Source organism: Lissotriton helveticus, chromosome 7 (assembly GCF_964261635.1).
Source record: "Lissotriton helveticus chromosome 7, aLisHel1.1, whole genome shotgun sequence".
Taxonomy (NCBI): Eukaryota; Metazoa; Chordata; class Amphibia; order Caudata; family Salamandridae; genus Lissotriton; species Lissotriton helveticus.
In genome coordinates, this window is record NC_136068.1 from 806,083,092 (window position 1) to 806,104,054 (window position 20,963).

Sequence of the window (20,963 nt, forward strand, 5' to 3'; positions counted from 1 at the left end):
CCGGAGCATTCAGGAACAACTATTTAAGGCGTGCTTGCTTTTGTCTGATAACCATAATTCTTTGCCTTTTTATAAGTTCCAAAAATGAGAAGATTGCTCAGCCATTTACAGCAGCGGGGCACTTTGAATTTTGATTTTTTTTTTTACTTCAGAAAGTACAGAAAGGTAGCCAGATTTCTGCTGCCACCGTCACTAATGTCACATCGGAGAGCGATCAGACTTGCTACAAATGTTCCCCGCTAAAATAACAAAACAAAAAATACCCAACACGTTGAGCTTAATTCAATTGTTATTTTTTTCTCCTCCCAAATGCGCAGTTTTGAACCTCAGTCATGAATAATCAGAAATGACATCTCTCAGTATACTGTTTGTTTTTCGTTTTTAATCGGTAAGCACGTTTTCTGCACAGAGCAGCCAAGATGATGAATGGCATCCCACCGAGAGGTAAAATCTGGAAGTGTATTGCTGCTGACAAAATGGAGAAACTAATTGTTTTGTTTGGCCTTGTAAACCATTTTCTTTTGTGAGTGTTAATCCCATTGCTGGTTCTACAGAACAGATCTCTGCAGATCCACTCATGCTGTTTGATTTTTAGACCTAGTTTTGTGTTTTCTCTGTCCCCTCATGAAGGCTACATGTCTATCAAACATGTTATTTCAACCATGTTCCCTACCCCTTTCAACACATTCATACACAGAGAACTATAAATACAGTGTTGGCATCCACTTCTAAGGTTGACATTGCTGAAGGTCATGCGCCGGCTTCAATAGGAATATGTAAAGCAACTGGGTGGATTCCTCATACAACCATCTTCATTTACATTTGTTTACCTGTTGTAGTTACAAGTTGCAAAAGCGGACATTGCCACGATTGAAAGTGATGCTGTTGTTCACCCAACAAACTCTGACCTCTACACCGGTGGGGAAGTAGGTAATGAAAAGTTTGGTGCTGCTGAATTTTGGCGTGTATGCATGGTGGGTGAATCACCAGCATAATCTTGATTGTTTTGTGGGTTTGCATTACCTTCCTTGTTCCCATCAGTCCTAGCAATTCAGAAGGAAGACTACATTTATATGCCAATTCTATTAGACGACCATTTCACAAAAACATATTGGTCTTGGGATATTTTTTAGGAGATAGATTTCTGACAAGCTTAGTGGGCAGCCTTAGAAAAAAGTTCAGCTAAAGTGACTATTGCGAGTGATTTGGATTGTTGAATATAAATATAAAAAGACTGAGGTGCATTTATAATTAAGTATAGCTTGCTTCTGAAGTCATCTCAAAGCTTCCATTAGAAGCATATGTTTGATAGTAGCTACTACGTATCGCCTCTGTTAACCATCCCTGATACATTTCTATCACACTGGCATCCCTTCTGTCCCTTGTATCTGGCAACCTCCATGAGTTACTAGGCATGGAGGCATGGATGTAGATTCGTATACAAAGGGTTCATTGTGATGTCGGGTGGAAAGTCTCTGCCCTACAGTAAGAATCTTCCTGACCGCGTCGGAGCCCTTCGACCGACTCGGTCAGTTTACAGTCTGACTGCCCGATTACAATGTTTGTGATCTGAACCTAAATAGTCTGGTCGTTCCGATTCGCTTCCAACTGACTCGCGGAGTATTCCTGTCGCCCAGTATTAAATACAAAATTCAATTTTAAAGTTAATTTTAATGGCTAAAAGTTCAGATTTTTTCGGGAGGAGCAGATGGAAAGTTGATTAAATTCCAAGTCCACTTGAAAAGGTAAACATGATTTATCACACAAGCTTCTTATTGGTAGTAACTGTTGGAAGAAGGATTGCAAGCCCACAAATGCTTAGCTTTCAATTATTAACCTCAACTTGCTTTACATCCTCCTCCCTCTAACCAAGAGATATATTACGGGCTGATACTAAATCTGCAACACTATATTTGTGCTTATGCTGTGTTTGAAGCCAATTAACCCTCATCTTGCTTCACCTGACTGAGAAGCTGCTTGTGCCCCTGAGAGAGTAACAAAAGTGTAAGCTTGTCAGCAAAAAGGCGCCTACAAAAACTGAAGCCTTCCTCTTGTTCGGTGACTAGGAACATTGTGCATGGCAAGGGAAGCCCTATTTCATTACGCTGTGTGCGCAATCTGTCAAATTATAAGCAGTTTCCTGGTTCATGAAAACAAGCTCGGGGAAAAAAAGGAATAAAACCATTTTACCCAACACCCAAAAGGTTTATTGGAAACGAAAGCAATAGCTGTACTTTTTAGGTTAAAAGAATGAAAAATAAAATGTAAATAAATAATCTGTGGGGCATTTTCCCTTTACACTATAGACTGCTGATGATTCTAATGTTAGAGCACCTACCATGTGCCACCTGCAATTGAATATGGTTCCAGTACTACAGAATTTATTGTACAGTCTGAATGCCGGCAAAGATAAAAATCAGCATTGAAGCATACAGTATGCTGGATCTTTATTTATTTATAGAGCGCTACAATCACCCCGGGGGATATCAAGGCGCTAGTAACACATGTAGAGCTGAAGAAAGGGTTGAGCAGATGATTCTTAGTATTTGGGGAACAAATGAGTATTTAGTTTTTTTCCGGAATGATAGGTAGTTGGGGGTGATGGCTCTGGCATTAAAATGCTATGTTACGAGCCACTTAGTAATTGCAGAAGCCAATGTTGGCAATCTGTGCGAAGCTGCGACAGCACTGAGGTGTTCACGTACAAAACCAGTGTTAGATAAATGTGTTACCTGATAGTGAATGATCCTACTGCTCTCTGTCTGAAGTCATATCAGTAGTAATTCTGTTTTGCTCTGTGGCTGAGCAAACTTTCCAAAACTGTTTCAGTGAAAAAACAATTCAGACACAATCATCCCCCACCAAGTGATATTTACTTAGATTTGGTATGGTTCTATAACATCGAGTGTTGTATATCATGCTACAAAAATATCAGCAAAAATATTGACAACAAAAATATGGACAAGGTAAATATATATAAGTAACTATAGGTTTACTATACTTAAGTCCACATTTTGGTATCTTGACTATATGTTCTTTAACCTTTGTTTTTTTCTGGTTATTTCTAAGGTTTTTTTAACATAAAGTAAGGTTTCTCCATGCCTAACTATCCCAACCTGTTGCAGTACACGGCCTTTAGCCATGTCTGGTGGAGGGGTTAAGTGAAGGTCTGTGACCAGGCTCTGGGTCCAAGTCTTTGGTTGTGCATGGCATGAATTTGGGCTCACAACCCCCTATGGCAACCAACTCTCGCAGCGCATGGCCTTCAGCTATGCATGTAGGGGTTTTGGGCTTAGGGCCTGGACTGTAGGGTGGCCCTGTGCCCATTCTCCCACAAACCAGCAACCACCCATTGCTGACGTACCTCTCACAGTCAGAGAAATCAGCAATTGACACCCACCCAATGTTTTTTGAGTCCCACAGTAATCTCTAGGTAATTTTGTGATACTCCTGCTGGGGTACGCGGAGTGCCACAAATCTGCCGTGGCATGAGAACATATATATTTTTTTCACTTTGGCAGAAAGGTGCCTCTCCCTAGGATCACACCTCCTTAATGTTGTTTTAATTTATTTTTCAGGACACAGCTGCCAAGTTCAGGCTCCTAAAATGGCAGTTGCAATGTTTCTCTTCCTGTTAAGGTCAACCAATTACAGTGCTCTGCCTTGTGCGACCTTTCCCAGTACAGCAGAACCAGCCAATTAAAAGGCTTCATTGTAATTTTTTCCCTGTATAGTTCCTCTGTACTCCTTTGGTACCCTAAAGAGTAAAGCTAGTCTGCAGCAATATGAAAAAAAATGTTTTTGTACTCTGATCCCAGGGAAAGGTGGGTTCCCTTTAGAACCTCCCCCCACCCTGCCCCTTATATGCTCCATTATTTTAATATTAAGGTCATGGGGACAGAGTCTTGAAATTGCAGCCTCAATATTTCTCTTCATGCTGCGGGCTGCCAATACCAGTGCTTGGTCTCATGGCAATGCTCCTAGTTCCATTGGACCAGCCAATCAGCATGCTTCAATTGTCATTGATTCCCTCTGTAGTGCCTTTGTACTCCACCTGTAGTACTGCACCGCTAGGTAATTGTAATTTTAGATCGTGGGTAAAAGTCTAGCTCTCTACCAAATTTGGTGTCATTCTGTTCAGCCATTATGACTGTAACGCTGTTCAATTTTCCTATGGGAATAGGTGTGGGGAAAACTTGTTTTGGGACCTCCTCCCCTTCTTCTCAGCCCCGGCTTGACAGATAACTCTGAAAAGCTTTCCAGGAAGGAGCTGAGACGAATGAAACTTTTTTTGTGGGAAGGTACATCAAATCAGTGGCAACCTCCATGAATGTGTGTGTGTGTGTGTATAATATATATATATATATATATATATATATATATATATATTATACACACACACATCTGTAGGTAATTATTTATACTTACCCCGTGATATTCTGGTTGTCGATACTTTTGCGAAGATATTCTTGTAGCACAATATTTCTACAGTCCATTTTGTGCCATACCATAAGAAATTGTGATGAGATTTTCATGTAACTTTTGAACGTTGCATGATTTACTAAACTTTAATGGAAACATTGTAGATTAAATGTTGCAAAAACTAGTTGTATGAGTTAATGAAAAGCTGAAGAAAATTTTAAGCGGCATGGGTGTACACTTTACATTGACTCTCAGTTGAATATTCAAGTTTTTTTTCCTTAGTTCATCAGCTTAGTGTATAACCAATTTACCAAGTAATACTGTAGGACCTAAATGAAACTGTGCCTTCTGACCATTAAAGGGTGTTGTATCCCACTCACTCTTAAAGTTGTTGTGTGTCTGCTGATTCAAAATATTCAAGATTCCCTTTCATAGCTTGTATATAATTCTTGTCAAAAAACAGCATAACCAGCACAAGGTCCTCCCCATTTAAAGCATTAAATGATCATGTCATTTCATTCCTAGAATGCGGTATTCATTAAAGTTTGTACGTTTTCCTGGACCTTTGTTTCCTGATCTTTCTTTTGTTCCACTCACTATTTCCAATGCAATCAGAGTGTTTAGAGGCCTCTAGTTTCTAGAATGCTCTTGGTTTATGAGCAAGTTTATGCTAACATCTCTGAGAAGATAAATGACCAAGAAAGATAGACTGTAATTTACCTGCAGAATATTGGTAGTGTTTACACTAGACATCCTCAGAATTGCAATGCTGTGAATGCTATGCACTACGAACCATGATCCCTACACACTCTGCTCACAAATCAGAAATTTGCATGAATTTCATGGAATACCATATTCCCAAATCTCTGCTTAGCCTTCCCAATCAGGTCCTTAACTGGTGGCCGCTGGTATCTCTTAGTGTATTTTGAAATCATGTGCATGTGAAATAGTTTTGGATGATGCTCTGTTCTTTTACATTTAGCGCTGAAGTTAGATCTGCATAGTAAGACACAACCTGGGGTTACATTTTGAACATGTGCCTTGAATGGCAGACATTTTCCATGCTGAATCTACATATGGGTGGTTTCAAATCAATCAGGACATCAATTTAGTAGTCCTACAACATGTACTGAATTTCAACCTGCCTCATCGAAAATGAGGCTATTATGTTCCTTAAAGTTTCTGATGTCATTTTAGATTTGTGAATAATGTTTTCCATAAAAAGACCTTCATTGCTAGCCACCCTACTGAGACCGCAGAGCACTTTTGGGTGTGCATACATATAAGCCTAGTGGATTGCTGGATAGTTCTTTTCTAGAATCTGGGGAGGTAGAACCAGCAGTTCTTCCAGTAAGGTTGAGGCATGTTGAGGGCGCCCATGTTCAACATGACCCAAACGATGCTACAGTCTTAGAGAAAAACATGTGAACTAAAAGCAGAGAGTGTAGAGGGATCTCCTGATTCACAAGTTTTGCTTTGTGAGTAATTAGCGCATTTTCAAAACACTGTGTACTGTATAAACAGATGTTTAAATTACTGTACAATAATCCATTAACATACAATTTACCTGACCATAGTGGATTTCAAGAAAGTTAATTTAATATAATTTATTTGTGGACCCATGACAATTATTTATTTTATTTACTTCAATGGGATCACTAAGCTAGTGCTTTATTTTAAAATGTGAGGTATATAATTTTAAAGCATATCCCAAGCTTGCATGAATATTGTTTTGTAAAGTATTCCAACTAAAGTATAATTAACTAATGGTCTTTAGTTAGATAATTAAGTAATTACGTAATCTAACACTTGAATAACCACAAAATAAGATGATTCCGTTTCATAACGTGTGGGAGAATATAGTATCTTGACCAAATCTTTATACAAAAAGTTTCCAACCAGAGTATTTCAGTTATTGTGCCTTTTATGGTATAACAACTGAAATACTGTACATGGGAAAGATCTAGATAAAGTACATGCGAAAGCAGTATCCAACAATATATGCTACTATTTTATGTCTACAAAAGCTGTGATCTTACTGTGTAGTTCTCATCAAGGCATAATACATCTAGGAAAATTGAAAAGAAAAACAAATTAATTGTTGAATTTGCAATACAAATAAATCTAATACAACATGATTCCTATTCAGGCAATGCATTGGTGAAGAAAGGTGGCCAAGAATTTGTTGATGCTGTTACAGAACTTCGGAAAAAGAATGGGGCACTCGAGACAGCAGGAGGTGAGAATTTGAATCCTGGAAAGTATTGTAATTGTTTGTGATTGTGAAATTGCCCTTGTATCAGATTTAGAAGAGCGCACCAGAGAGTGTCAAACGTTTTGTGTATTTTACATACATTTCTACAATTACTGCTGAACACCTGATGCATGTCATACATAAAACTCAAGTATCTTTCTTGATTTAGATGTAGTGGAGGCATTTGTTTTATGTAGCACAACAGTGTTTTGTCAACACATTCTGCACATTTGTGAGTTTATTTTGAAGTGGACTACAACTTTCAGCCTTGGTGCAATGGCTGAGCGTGGATAGCAGAGGTTTGAGATCTAATCACTTTTTTGGTGCAGAATCTAAACTTTTGGATGCGATTCTGGAGAAAACTCTGTTCTCCTTCTGTGCCTCAAACTGTAAATATATTTAATGTAAAAGGCATTTATGGCAAAAAAATCTTGTCAAAAATATATTTCTCGCAAGCCGTGAACCAGGAAAAATGGGGAGAACTTCCCAGACCCCTATACCTTCTTACAACTTTCCCATACATCTTCATTGTATCTCCCCCTGTTATGAGCAGCATATTTAGACCGACTTGATACATCACACATGACCCTGCTGCCAAATTCCTCTTTGAATGAATTAGGGCAAGAGACACTATAGGTGTGACCAGCCTGAAGCTGGGATGCATCTGCCTAAGTGGGTGGCAGTATGGCGAACTGTTCTGGCACCAGCATTAGCTCCATGTTGCTTTTCAGGACCCCCCCATGATAACCTGACTGCTAAAGACAGAGTTTTTAATCAGGGCGGAGGGAAGAGGAATAATGGTCCATTCGGTTCCCCTGGTTCAATATTGAGGTAATCAAAATTGGAACGGACACTGGTATCTACCATAACCATTGGTTATTGTTTGACAACCCTCATAAACGCTTAGAATGTTACGTTGCGGTATATCTTTTTGTCCGCCCCTTCATTTGCGTTATGGCGTAGTCATTGGGCTGTCAAAGGACGTGTTGTATGCCAGCCTCACCAAAGGCAACCTCTGGTAAGAGTAGAAGTGTCCAGGAATGTTCGGACAGCAGCTAAGCAAAATGTAACTAGGGCAGTTACGAGGGATATTTAAAATATAGTGTCTAACCAGACAAAAACTTTATTATAAAGAGGTAGACACCTATGATTAAAATTAGTAGGTATATTTTATAATCAAGTTACCAGATTATAAATATGATCAAAATGTAGTCGACATGTTTCAGCTCACCTGGGCCCAGCCGGGTCTATGGAGCTTTCGTCAGGACAAAACAGGGGGATATATATAGTACTCACACGACTTGTGTAGTATTCAGAAAAAGTTTTTTTGTAGAACTCTCTAAGGATTTTCCTGCATTTAGGAAAGAAAAATAGGCATAGAGAGACATACTGTGCAATTTTCAACAGTAAACATTCATTGGCATATACCACGTTTCAAGACAGAATTTCTAGTTTATCTATCTGTTCAAGCAATCCATAAAATCAAAGGGTACTTGTAAGGAGTGCGTCGCTAATCGCACAGAAGAGCAAACATACAAACATGAAGTTAGAGCGCAAGCAGTTAAAGTCTCAACTGAGGGTGAGCATCGAACTGAAATAGCAGACGGCATTCTGGTGTATAACGATGCCCCGGTAATTATTAGGGAACCTGTCGTTCTATATATTAGATGGCATAGACTTTTGCTCTTGCTAAAGTGTATATGGCAAAAAATGTGGCCTCACCTCCTAACTCGGTAGGAATAAAGGGCATTCATTCAATAAAAATTGTATTCACCAAAAGCGAACAAAACAATTGCCTTCATTAGGTTAGGAGTTCTCATCCTCAGGGCGCAAAGAGTCGCATGAGGATTCTGAATCTATACAGGATGAAAAGTTGTGTTAAATACCTGTATGCTGACGAGATGAAAAACGGCATCTCGGCGTCTGGAAACGCCGGTCTTACCCTCGTGTCCGAGTTTGAAGCTTCTTGTGCTGACTCTGCCCCCGGTAATGGAGGGCTCGTTTCCTGCATCGATGTTACCTCATTAGTAGAAATAAAGAAAGGGTTCAGGATGTTGTGAAAATTACTTTAAAGATGGCGGTTTTAAGAAAAAAATTGGTTAAAATTATTATTATCCCCATCTAGATCTCTGGAATGGCGTGAGCCATATTATTACAGTATTTGAAGTAATACAGACAATCAGTAAAACTGGTGATAGGGAATATTATCATTCATCCCTATTATGTGTGTTTTAAGACGCTCAACCCATCTTTGTTCTTTCTCGAATAGTCGTTGTTCAGCATTACTGTCTTTTGTCTGCAACATTTCTAAGACAGTCCATCTCAGATCATCGCAGGTATGGCCTGTGTCCACAAAATGTGCGCAGAGTTTGGTTGTCTTTTTCTTCAGTCGCACATTACTCCGATGTTCACCAATCCGGATTTTAATCCTTCTGCATGTCATACCCACGTATTGTTTTTCGCAGGGGCATGTCACTAGGTATATTACGTGGGTAGAGTTACAATTTGTATGTTGTTTTTGGGACCAGACAAAATCCTTCGTTAGTTGTAATGTTTTTGTTGTTTTTGTATATTTACACACACCACAGGTGCCACATGGATAGTGACCTGTGACTGGGGTCATGGTTGCATCTCTGATGGTTGATATAGATGGTCTTATTATCGGGCGTGTGCGGACAAGTGTATCCCGAAGATTCTTGGTTCTTTTATTGGCGAACCTCGGTTTGGGCCAATTTAGGTTACCCGATGTAATGATCTGCCAGTTTTTTCTGATTAGTTTTTGTACTTCGTAGGAGGCTGGGCAGAAAGTGGTGACACAGGTGACTAAATCTTTTATCGGCTCTTTTCGATGGATTTGGAGGAGACAGTCTCGTGGTTGATTGGACGCTCTTTTTTTGCATTTTGAGATTACCCTTGTTGTGTAATCCCTAGCTTGCAATTTTTTGCAGAGAATTGTCGCTTGATTCTTGTAGTCAGTATTCTTGCTGCAATTACGTTTATGTCGTAAGAACTGACTATAAGGAAGATTGTCTCTTAGTGGTCGAGGATGGTAGCTCGAGTATGATAGGAGACTATTCTTGGCTGTAGGCTTTGTATACGTTTTTGTCTCCAATTTACCATTTTCGCAGAAAATGGTCAGATCTAAAAAGTCAATGCATCGGTTGTTGGCAGTGCAAGTGAATTTCAACCATTGGTCTTGGATGTTAAGCCATTCCAGAAATGTCGTAAGATTCTTACTGGTGTCCCAAATTAAAAGGACATCATCGATATAACGCTTCCAGTATAAAATACTGGAAACGAATGGATTGTCATCATGTAGGACAAATTTCTGTTCAAATTGGCTGACATACAATCCTGCTACCGAGGGAGCAAAGGCACTGCCCATGGAAGTCCCATGGCACTGTAGATAGAGTTGATCATTGAATTTAAAATAATTCTCTTTTAGTGCCAGGCGGCAGCATTCAAGGATGAAGTGACGAGGAGTCTGATGTAGCCATTCTTCTTGGAAAAGAAGGTCCTCTAGCATTTGTAATGTATCGTCTTGGGGCAGGCTCGTGTACAATGACTCGACGTCCAGGCCTACTAGGACCATTGTGTTAGGGTCGAAGGTACGGTCAGCTATTTGTATAAGAAGGTCCCGAGTGTCTTTGAGGTATGTAGGGGTTTTTTGGACAAGCGGTTTCAGATATTCATCCGCAAATTTGGATAAGGGCTCCAAAAGAGACCCTATACCCGACACTATCGGGCGACCCGGTGGTGGAAATTTGTTTTTGTGGGTCTTCGGTAGTGAATAGAAGTAGGGCACTATGGGTACTCTCGGTGTCATAAAGACAGAGACCTGCTAGCCTTTTTGAGGCTTTAAGCAAGGAGAAAGCTTAGTGGCAAATTTGATAATCTCTTGAATGTTTTAAACAACTTATTACTATTGTGCCTTAGCTTCCCCATACCTGCCAACCAGAAACCTGCGTTCCCAAACTGCAGCGAAGTTTTCTGTCCCCAGACACAAACTCCAAAGGATTGGCGGAAGATCTTTTTCGGTTCAAGGGCCGGTTCTGTGGAATTCCCTCCCCCAGTTCATCCGAAAAGAAGAAAGCTACACTAAATTCAAGAAATTTGTTAAAACGTGGCTTTTCCAGAAACAACTGTGCTAAAATTCCACACAGCACCTCCCTTCGTTCAATCTAAAGTCACAGGCGCCGGGAAACCCTTGTTGGGTAGCTGAGCGCCATACAAATGCAAAAAAAAAAAAAAATTGTTTGTATGTTTCCCCATTTATGTATGTTTTCCTTAATAGTTTTTTTCTACTGGGTTTCTTTTGATGCGCTGTCCTGTAAATGTGTCTTTTTAAAAATAGATGCATAGTATGCAGTCTCTAACTGCCCCCCCCCCCCACACCCTCCATATTTCTCTTATGTTTTTGTAACATGGCCTCAGCTGGATAATACACACCTGGAGCTGTGTTACAGGTAGTACCCTAGGAAAGCAATGGTCTTTTGCTGATGCTTGTGCAGTCCTTTTAACAACATGCGCTGGAGAGATGTCATTTTTTCCCATAATATGGTTTACTGTCCCAGACGGCATCAGGCACATTGAGTTGAGTGTGCACGACTGCACAGACTGGGACAGTAGACCCGACCTTTAATACGGCCCCAGATGTTTGAGATGTTCTCTGGAAAGCACTGTACTACACCTTGAAGCTTTGTTCAAAGATATATACAATAACAAAACGCTTTTATATACTCCACTCACTGTGATCAGAGTACCAAATTATTCTAGATCCATGTCTCTATACTGGCCTGTGCAATTTCAGCAGGACCAGTTTACAAGGAGACAAGAGAGACCTGTAAGTCAAGAGGAACCGAGGGCTTACAAATTGTTTTTAGAGACACTGATCCCTTCCACAATTGAATGTAAATGGTAATATAACACAGGACTACAATGTGAACTGTGTAAATTTACTCCAAATGGAAAATTATATTTATTAAACAAGTAATCCAAAAGAGAAACAAGGTACAAATAAAGTGCAGTGGGGAAAAAACGGGGTTGGAAATCAACAGCTTTCCAGACCTCAGGCATGCTCATTCATTGTGACGTCACATATATAGACAGCAGTCACAATTGTAAAAACATCTTATGCTCTTCAAGAATCATAATACATAATTCTGAGTCAAGATGTGGTTGTCTACGACGTTTTGCTCCTGGCTAGGAGAGCAGGATCATCTTCAGGACAGTGGCATAAATGCCTGAGAATTAGCCTGTATAAGGCCCGACAGTAGGGTTCAGCGACCCTTGCAAGGTGCAACGGTCTGATATCAGCAACTTTGAAAGGAAATAAAACCGCGTTCGAAAAAGTTGAAAATGCATAGACTAGAGTCCCTTTGCTCCGGGTATGAGGGAATTGAAGCCTGTTGAACCGCAGTGGGGGAATACTACAATGTTGCTGGGCTTTGCCTTCTCTTGACTGTGTGCAGAAGTTAGCAGGACTGGTACATAGGTTCAATACTGTCCTCTGGCCACTGCGCAAATGCTCCTTACGTTAGTTTGCCACCCAACGTCCTGTTTGTATAAGGAAATAGTCCATTCTTGCCAAATTATCATGCACCATTAAGCAGTAGGAGTAATGTTGTACAGTGAATGTTATCTTCTCCATATGTCACTGTGTCATACTCCCCCATAACTACCATACTTTTTTTCGTATTATCTATGCAGATTGTAGCCCTTGCGATATTTCTGTATCTCATATCTTATAGAATAGTGTTCATATACTCTTGACAGTCCATATATCCTCCAAAGAACCTTGCATTATGCAACGCAGTTTCTTGTAAATTACGTGTTTTTCCAGGTTGGGCTGTACACTTTAGCTAGCACAATCCCTGCAGATAACTCTTCACTCCAGTACATCACATGATGTTGATTTATCATAGATTGATTTGGCTGTTAGAATGAAGTGTGTATGCATCAGAGTGTCTTCAGCGATGTTTGGTCTCCTTTGGTTTTGTTCTGAGTTTGTTTTCTTGTTTGCAGAGGGTGCTATTGAAGCCCTGCTCTTCTTGTGATAGAGAGGAGTGGGAGAGTGTCATGGATTGAGTTATCATTGATGTGATAGTTTCTACCTTGTTTTTCAGGAATGCTAGCATAGTGAGTTACTGTTAAAAAGAGGTCACAGTGGAAGTCTTTGAAGGAGTGTAAGACTTGCATTTATCATTTGAGTTGCCATAGAGTGTATATTGCATGTAACAGAGAGAACTAGGACATTATGATTTGTCTTTCCAGTCTAGAGACTTTGGGTTGTGTAAGTTAATCGTATGTGATGGGGTGAGCCCTAAGTTGAGGATGCTTTAGTTTGATGTGATTGGTCTCTCTGGTGTTGCATGATGTTTAAGTTGTTAGGGATTGGAGGAACTGCTTCATTTTCACAGTAGCTATTTCTAAAGTGAACTTGAAATCCCCAAGGACAGTGTTGTTGTCCTCTCAGATGGAGGATAATGTGAAGAGGTGGGATGTTTTTCAGAGAAAATGTGTGTTTGTAAATCGGGTGGATGGCAAATGTCTATGCTTTTTAGCACATATTACAAGTCCTGCTTGTTTTCTCAACATTGAAAGGAAGGACTAAGCCAAATTGCTGGGATTTAAACGTGCAACCAGCACATCACATAACTCTTTTAACAGCCAATGCTTACGTTCATGAGTATGCTATCTTGCAGACAATATAGGTGGAGTTTACGCTGCAATAATCTTTACTGGGCCAGTAACATTCCTAACTCACCCTTTTAAGGTGTTGTTAAACACATGGCCATATGGAGACATTTCCCCTTTGTAATATCATATCTGTGTTGTGTCCTATCCTCAAATTAATCGCCAAACGGGAATGAATGAATATAGGTATGTATGTATGTATGTATGTCTGTCTGATGAGGTTCATGTAAAATGTGATGACAGCCAAAAATGAAGAAACATTTTCTTTGTCTAGGCTACTACAGATCTGAAAAAAAACCAATGACACGCACATTATTTATTTGTTTTGCTATGTTTTCACTTTTTTGTCTACTCTGGTCACTCCAGGCTTAATATCCATGGCAAAACAACAGAAGGCTTACCTATCCGTCGGTACCTCGGCGAAGAATTGAGCCTGAAGCCGGAGGTAACTCGATGTAGGAAAGACGCCTCCTTTTTAAAGGGCTACTCCCGTAGTGGCAGCCAATCCAAACGATAGGTACTGCAATTGTGGTCTAGACGCGGGAACCAATGGTGCATGTGCAATGAGGCAACACCTTCCTCAAAAACCTAGCGCATGTCTTCCAAGGGTAATATATTCATTGACGCATGCGCAATGCGCTGACGCTACTTCAAATACCTCGCGCACCTCATCTGATAGTAGCGCACTTGTTAACGCATACGTGTTGAGTTAACACGCACGATGTACAGTGAAAGCATTATGTTGTGAAACAATACATATAATTTTAAATGAAAACGATGTGTTTCGCACCATTAAGAACGATACTGCTATTCACTGATGCAAAATATAGCAACACTGGTGAAATATCGAAAAAAAGGGGAAAACTGAAATCGTGCAGCTATTCATTGATGGCTAACCAAATTGGGGAAGTATCGCCAATGTAGACTAAATTATGATACATATTTAAGATGCCCAAACAAACACTGTCTAAAGGGTCTCAGATTACTCATTCATCATGTAACATCATAATAGTCTACAAACAATAGCTGTCTTATCAATGTCAAGACATATGTATGTAGACTATTCCTATCAGGAGCTAACTGTGGAAGATGTATACAATGTAACTGATGAGGAGCATGACTATGCTTGAATAAAGTGGTGTCATAAACACAGTGACCTGAGGCTCGGAGTCTAGTGCCCCTGTATATAAAGGGGGGGGGGGGGGGAAGGAATACAAGGAAATGCAGTTTAACTAGAACCTTATAGTAGCAGCCACGCAATGTCATCATTCAGGCCTGTAGTGTCAGTCTGCAGTTTGTGCACCCACCATTGTTCACGTCTGAACAAAAAAGAAGTAACATCAGTTATGTGTGGTGGAATGAATGGTTTCTCCAAAACTGTCCATTTCAGATCTCATGGACTGTGTTTCACTACCAGGAAATGAGTAGTCAATTTTGTTGATCACTTGCCACAACGGATGGTGCTCTTATGCTTGAGAATGCAAATTTTCACCGGTCGAGTGGTCATCCCTACATACCGCAGGGGACAGGGGCAAGTGATCATATAAATGAGGTTGTCACTGTTGCAATTGGTGTGACAATTAAGGACCCAAGGTCTTGGCGATCCTATGTCAATCTCTTTCGTCACGGATATGTGACAACAAGCTGCACACGAACCACATGGAAAGTGTCCCTGTACAGAAGGTAACCCCCACAAGGTATCCTGTGTACCTTTGTTGTGAATACGAGGGCGGGTATGTATCAAGCGATCTCTGAGGTTACTGCTTCGCTTGAAGGCAAAAAGAGGACGTGGTAATGGTATGCCCCCTGTATTTAGAATTTTCCATTTCGACAATACTTTTTTTAATTCTGTTAGAGAACTTACAAAATGTGTGAACACAAGCCATCCTGTTGGTGGTCTCTTTGGGAGTACATGGTTCGAGCAATGCCACCCGATTGTTGTTGAGGGCTCGCTTATAAGACTTCTTCACTAGTCTCTTCTGATAGTGTCTCTCCTGAAGTTGGTTGGACAAGTTACGAGCATGTTCATGGTATTTCGCAGTAGAACAGTTTCTCTTCAAACGTAAAATTGTCCAAATGGCAAGTTATCCCGTAGTGCTTGGAGATAGCTGCCATATAGCAAAAAGAGAGTTTCTAGCCATCAGTTTTTTGTACAGCTCAGTGCTCAGACCACCTTCACAGAGTGATATCAAAATGTCAAGAAAGGGGAGATGAGTCTTACTATATTCACAGGTAAAGTTCAAAAAGATGTTGCAGTTGTTCAACCAAATTTTGAATTCGTTAAGAGTAGTCCAGGTACCACGCCAAACCACCAGGATGTCGTCAATATATCTTTTCCACACATGTAGATGATCTCTATATGGATTATTGATACTAAAGATATATTGCTAGAGAAGCTATGCCTAAACAAGTTCCGCACAAAGCACCTGAGACCTCTACTGTCCACCAAAATATATATGGCTGCTGCATTCTTAAAACTTCCAACTGCGTTTAATACTGCTAAAAAACAACAATATTAGCAATAGTAGGGCTGCATGGATAGAGTCTTTTGAAGATTACATAGATCCAATAGATGAGAACGATGATAAAAAGATTATAAAGTAGCTGTAGACCATGGCTGGTGTAGGAGTGAAAGAAGCCATGAAAAAGGTACCACAAGAATGTGAAGTGATGTACGATGAAATCAAAGCAGTCTTGAATGTCAAGCTTTATCCAGGTGCCTAAAGTGGATTATAAAAGATACATATTCAGTCAAGAGCGCCAGAGACCAGGTGAAACCATGAATGAGTTTGTTTAGAGACTAGATGTTCTGGTGAAGCACTGTAAGTTCAATGCATTTAATGATGAGGATTCCTTTCAACGACGAATGCTGAAGGAATCTATGTGCTTGAAACGGGTCCTCAAGGCTGCTCATGCTGAAGAGCATGCTGATCGTCAAGCGACTGACATGAAGGACGTGGGCGCCCAAAGTGCGTCAGTTGTGAACATGAAAATCAAACTAAGGTACAAGTTCGAGAGAGTAAAGGCGATGTCTCCACAGGAAAAAAAACAACTTGTTACAAACGTGGACTGTCGAGGTAAATGTCCGGCTATTGGACAGATATACATCGGCTGGGGTAAACCTAACCATTTTGGGCGAACTTGGAAGGCAAAGAGAAAAGTAGGTGTGTCACAGCGTGAAGACAAAATACCCTGACCAAACACTACCTCAGCGATGTTCGACATGCTTCCACAAGGCCAAGTGTTCACAGCAACTGGGGCAAATCAAGCACCATCGTCCATCGTTGTCTAAATCATCGACAAAGATCAGCATCAGTTTCCAGTGAAGGTGACAATGACAATTATGTAATATAGATGTTTACTTCTAAAAGGCATACACATGTGGGACTAATCAAATGTCAGGAAAAATCTAAATCCGCGAAAAAATGATGAGAAAAAGCACCAAAAACATTCAATTTTAGTCTGAAGATCATTCTAAAGATAAATGAGTGTTCGTTACCATTCATAATTGACAGCGGTGTGTCGATAAATATCATGCCGAGTAGAAGTATCAAGAATTGTCTGTTACCACAACTTACGAAGTAAAAAATAAAGTATACAGATGGACTGCTTCAATGTCCTTAAAGAGTCATGGTTCCTTTGTGGCCAAGAAGAAGCATAATAAAACTGTGGTACACGCACCTATTCAAGCACTCCCAAGGAACAGCTTCAAGTACCAGTTTGCTGAGTTCCAGGACTGCTGCGGATATGGGACTGATATCAGTAAACTACAATGTGAATGCTCATCATGAAATTGTAAGTCAATTTCCTTAATTATTTCCTGGGTTAAGAAAACTCAAAACAATGAAAATTAAGTTGCACATGAATAAGGATGTTTATCCTGTTGCTCAAAGACAGGCAAATTGTGTTTTGCTTGGAAGAAACCATTTAAAAATTAACTTAATTTGTTGCTTAAACATGACTTCATTGAACGCTCTACTGGTCGAACACCATGGGTTTCTCTCATTGTAGTAGTGCCTAAAAGAGACAGCTGTACACATATGCGTTGACATGCGTCAGGCCAATAAGGCCATTGAGCCAGAGAGACATCCCGGCCCGCACATTGATGATATTATAACTCAACTGAATGGTGCAAAGTTGTTCTCTCGCTCAACCAACTGGAACTTGAAGAAAAATCCAGGTACAGTGCAACCTTTTCTATGCATGTTCGTCTGTTTCATTATAAGCGATTGAGGTTTGGTGCAAGCTCTGCTGCAGAACTTTTTCAAGACATCATTCGACATATCATACAGCCTGTGGTAAATGCATTTAACTATAGTGATGCCATATTGGTTTTCAGAGCCACACAGAAAGAGCATGACCAGGCTCTCTTTGCAAGTATGTCGTTGCTGGACAATGCATGCTTAACTCTGAATGCTGACAAATTTGAATTCCATAAGAAAAGCTTGAAATTCTTTGGACATGAAACCTGATCCAGCTAAAGTGTAAGCGCTGCCTACAGCTAATCCCCCCACTAGACATTTCTATGTTACGATCATTTCTTGAAATTGCCAGTTACTTTTATACATGCAAGACTTTGCCACGATCCGTGCACCGTTACGAGAATTAACGAAAAGGAATGTGTCTCTTCATTGGTCATGTGAACATGAGAAGAGCTTCTAAAAAATTAAGCAAGCACCACTGAAATGGCCTACTTTGATCCCAAACTTCATACAGAGGTAGTAATTGACCCTAGCCCTGTCGGGTTATTCGCAATCCTTGCACAGCACAATGGACACCCAAATGCCCAGAGACATGACATATGGCATACGCCAGTAAAAGGCTGTCACAAATGGAACGTGCTTACTCGCAACCTGAGAAAGAAAGTTCGACAGTGGTTTGGTCTTGTGAATGTTTCCATGTATTCTTGTACGAAAAGCCTTTCACAGGATTGACTGATCATCGGGCACTGTTGACGATATTTGACAATCCCAACACACCTCCTCAAATTGAATGTTGGGGTTTGAGGTTACAAGAACATAACTATACAATTCTTCATCATCTAGGGATAGATCAGAATCCTTGATGATTATTTTTGAAGAGTGCCATGACAGTGCCCTGACACACCATTTAAGGCAGCGGAGGCCTACATCAATTTTAATAGTGAAATCGAGCACACCAGCTGCCACGTCTTTAGAACAAATTGTCACTGCTATGAGCTAGGATACTGACCTGTTAAAGTTAAAAGACATTATTGCTCATCCGTCATGGAACCAGCACTATAGATCTAGGAAGACATTCTTATCTGAAAGAAACAGTTTGTTATATATTCCTTACCTTAGAATTACCCCAGGCATCAAACTGGATCCGGAAAGTTTTTCGTCAGCAGTACCCCTGTGCGTCGAAAGGTGGTATCGGTCGGCTCCACGTTAGTCTTTGGCGTCGTGGTTGCCGGTATGACGTTGTGGTAGCTACTTAGACGCCGCCCTTGCGCACTGACGTCCGTTTTTTCTTTATCTGCGCCAGCCAGCGCAGCTCCGGAGAGAGCTGTACCTCCAGTCACTTTTTGACTGACTTTTTCTCGACTTTCGTTAACACCGTTTTTGCTGAGTTGACTCCTGCTGCAGGAGGGATGCCCGATTTCAAGGCCTGCGGTCCTGTAGCTGACTGATGTCGGCGACGGATACGCACCGCGTGTGCCTGTTTTTCCTGGAGTGCGACAATGATCTGAAGTCGTGCTCAGACTGCTGGACTAAAAATCTGAAGTCTTTGCGGGAGCGGTCGCAAAAGCTTCTCACGGCCTAGCAGTCAGCTCTGCGCCGTTCGAGGTCCCGGTCACGTGGGAGGTCGAGGGACCGGTCGCAGAGCCACCACCACCAGTCTTCTTCCAAGTCTTCGCACTCCTCAGATATGTTGAAGCACAAGACGAAGTAGAAGCGTTGTTGCTCTTCAACTTCTCTCTTTCGGTCGGCCGACGCGAGGAGGGAAGCAGGAGCTGCCCTTCCCGCGTGCGGAGCCCGAAGGGTCGACTCAGAGTTTCCCTCCCTTTCCGGGACCCGGAGCGACCCCATCCCTGCTTAGCCGAAATTACAAAGCAATGAATGCCATCTGTGGGCAGCCCGACTCTGCCGGCGGATTCGGCCCAGGGCTGCAGGGTCCCCTTGGATCCAGGCCAGGATCCTGATCTGCGCTGGTCGACCTGGTTACACCTTCCCCGGTGCCAATTCCACAGACACCACGTCTGCAACCGTCACCGGCTGTGTCCCCAGGCATCGTGGGCCTCCACCTCGATATACACACAGGGAGTCGGACCAGCGCCGGATCCAGCGCCGACGGGTATTTTTCTGCCCTTGTTCTACACTGGCTCCTTTAGACCAGATTGGCAGCCAGAGGAAGGTGAGGACGATGGGGAGGGGTCTGGAGGTCCATTAACTGACAAGTTGGGCTACGAACAGGACTGGAGAGAGGAACTGGGGGAAGCCAGTGGTCTGCATACATCACCAGACAGTGGCATGTTGTCTCCTCTGTTGCTTCTGAGGAGGGAGCGTCTGATGCCGTGGTGTTGCGTAGGGCGACCGAGGTGCTCCACCTCAAGCTATATACGGTGGCAGTCACGACTAACCTCCTGACAGAGGTGCTTCAACCGGCAGCAAGCTCTTCGGAGCACCTGCTACTGTTTAATGAAGCCATCACTGACATCCTTTGGGCACCTGGTCCAGGCCCAACACATGGGCTCCTGTGGATAGGATGATTGCCCAACACCACCGCCCGGCCGACCCCAATTTCCTCTCCCAACACCCCACACCTGAGAATTTGGTGGTCCAAGCCTCCACCTCCAAAGGCGCATTCCCTAACGCTCCACCTGATAGGGAATCCAAAAAGCTGGACCATCTTGGGAAGATAATGTTTTCTTCCTCCAGCTTGGGACTGCAGTCGGTAAACACTGCATGTCTCTAAGGCCGCAACACCCACTCCGTGTGGGATACGGTGGCGCAAATGCTGCCCCAGTGCCCAGAGGAGGCCCGGGCCGTACTCTCCCGTGCAGTTGCTGAATGGAGAGACACAGTAAAGTTTATCATCCGCTGTGGGATGGATACCACCGACTCACTAGGCAGGACAATTTCCACGTCTGTCGACAGTTTTTTCAGGGGATGTCCAATCCACTCTTATGGACATGCCCTTTGATGGCCGTCGCCTATTCGATGACAAGGCAGACAACACGCTGGAGCACTTTAAGCAATCTCGGACTATGGCCAGGTCCTTGGGCCTCTCCACCCCCCGCCCTGCGCAGTCTGCTTTTTGCCCCTTTTGTGGCCACGGAAGGGGTGCCTCCCCAGCGCAAGCTGTTCCGCTCCTGCGCAGCCGGAGACGTGGGATCCACCGCCGTGGTTCTGGGGGCCAGCGGGTGGGCCAGTCCACCACAGTCCCCTCTAGCACAGCCTCCAAACCCTCCTAGTCCGACCTTTCAGGGCCACCAATCGCAAGTGGGTGGCAGGATTCACCATCATCTCCCCCACTGGCGCACCATCACGTCAGACAGGTGGGTTTTGCAAGTAGTCCGCCTCTTCGAGACTACCCCTCCATCCATGGCCCTTCTCCAACACAATGTTTC

At 42.1% G+C, this 20,963-nt stretch overlaps 1 protein-coding gene across 16 annotated transcripts in view; it reads left to right on the forward strand.

Annotated features, from left to right (window-relative positions):
• MACROH2A1 (macroH2A.1 histone) overlaps nucleotides 1-20,963 on the forward strand; it is a 232,281-nt gene that overhangs the window by 95,795 nt on the left and 115,523 nt on the right. For 8 of the 16 annotated variants that reach the window (XM_078653250.1, XM_078653252.1, XM_078653245.1 and 5 more), the window contains 2 exons: nucleotides 840-930; nucleotides 6,572-6,661. The exons of 1 other annotated variant lie outside the window; for it this stretch is intronic. In XM_078653250.1, the coding sequence (XP_078509376.1) occupies nucleotides 840-930; nucleotides 6,572-6,661 (181 nt within the window). The remainder of the gene's footprint in view (nucleotides 1-839; nucleotides 931-6,571; nucleotides 6,662-20,963) is intronic. 7 more of the 16 variants (XM_078653238.1, XM_078653242.1, XM_078653240.1 and 4 more) reach the window with 1 other exon arrangement.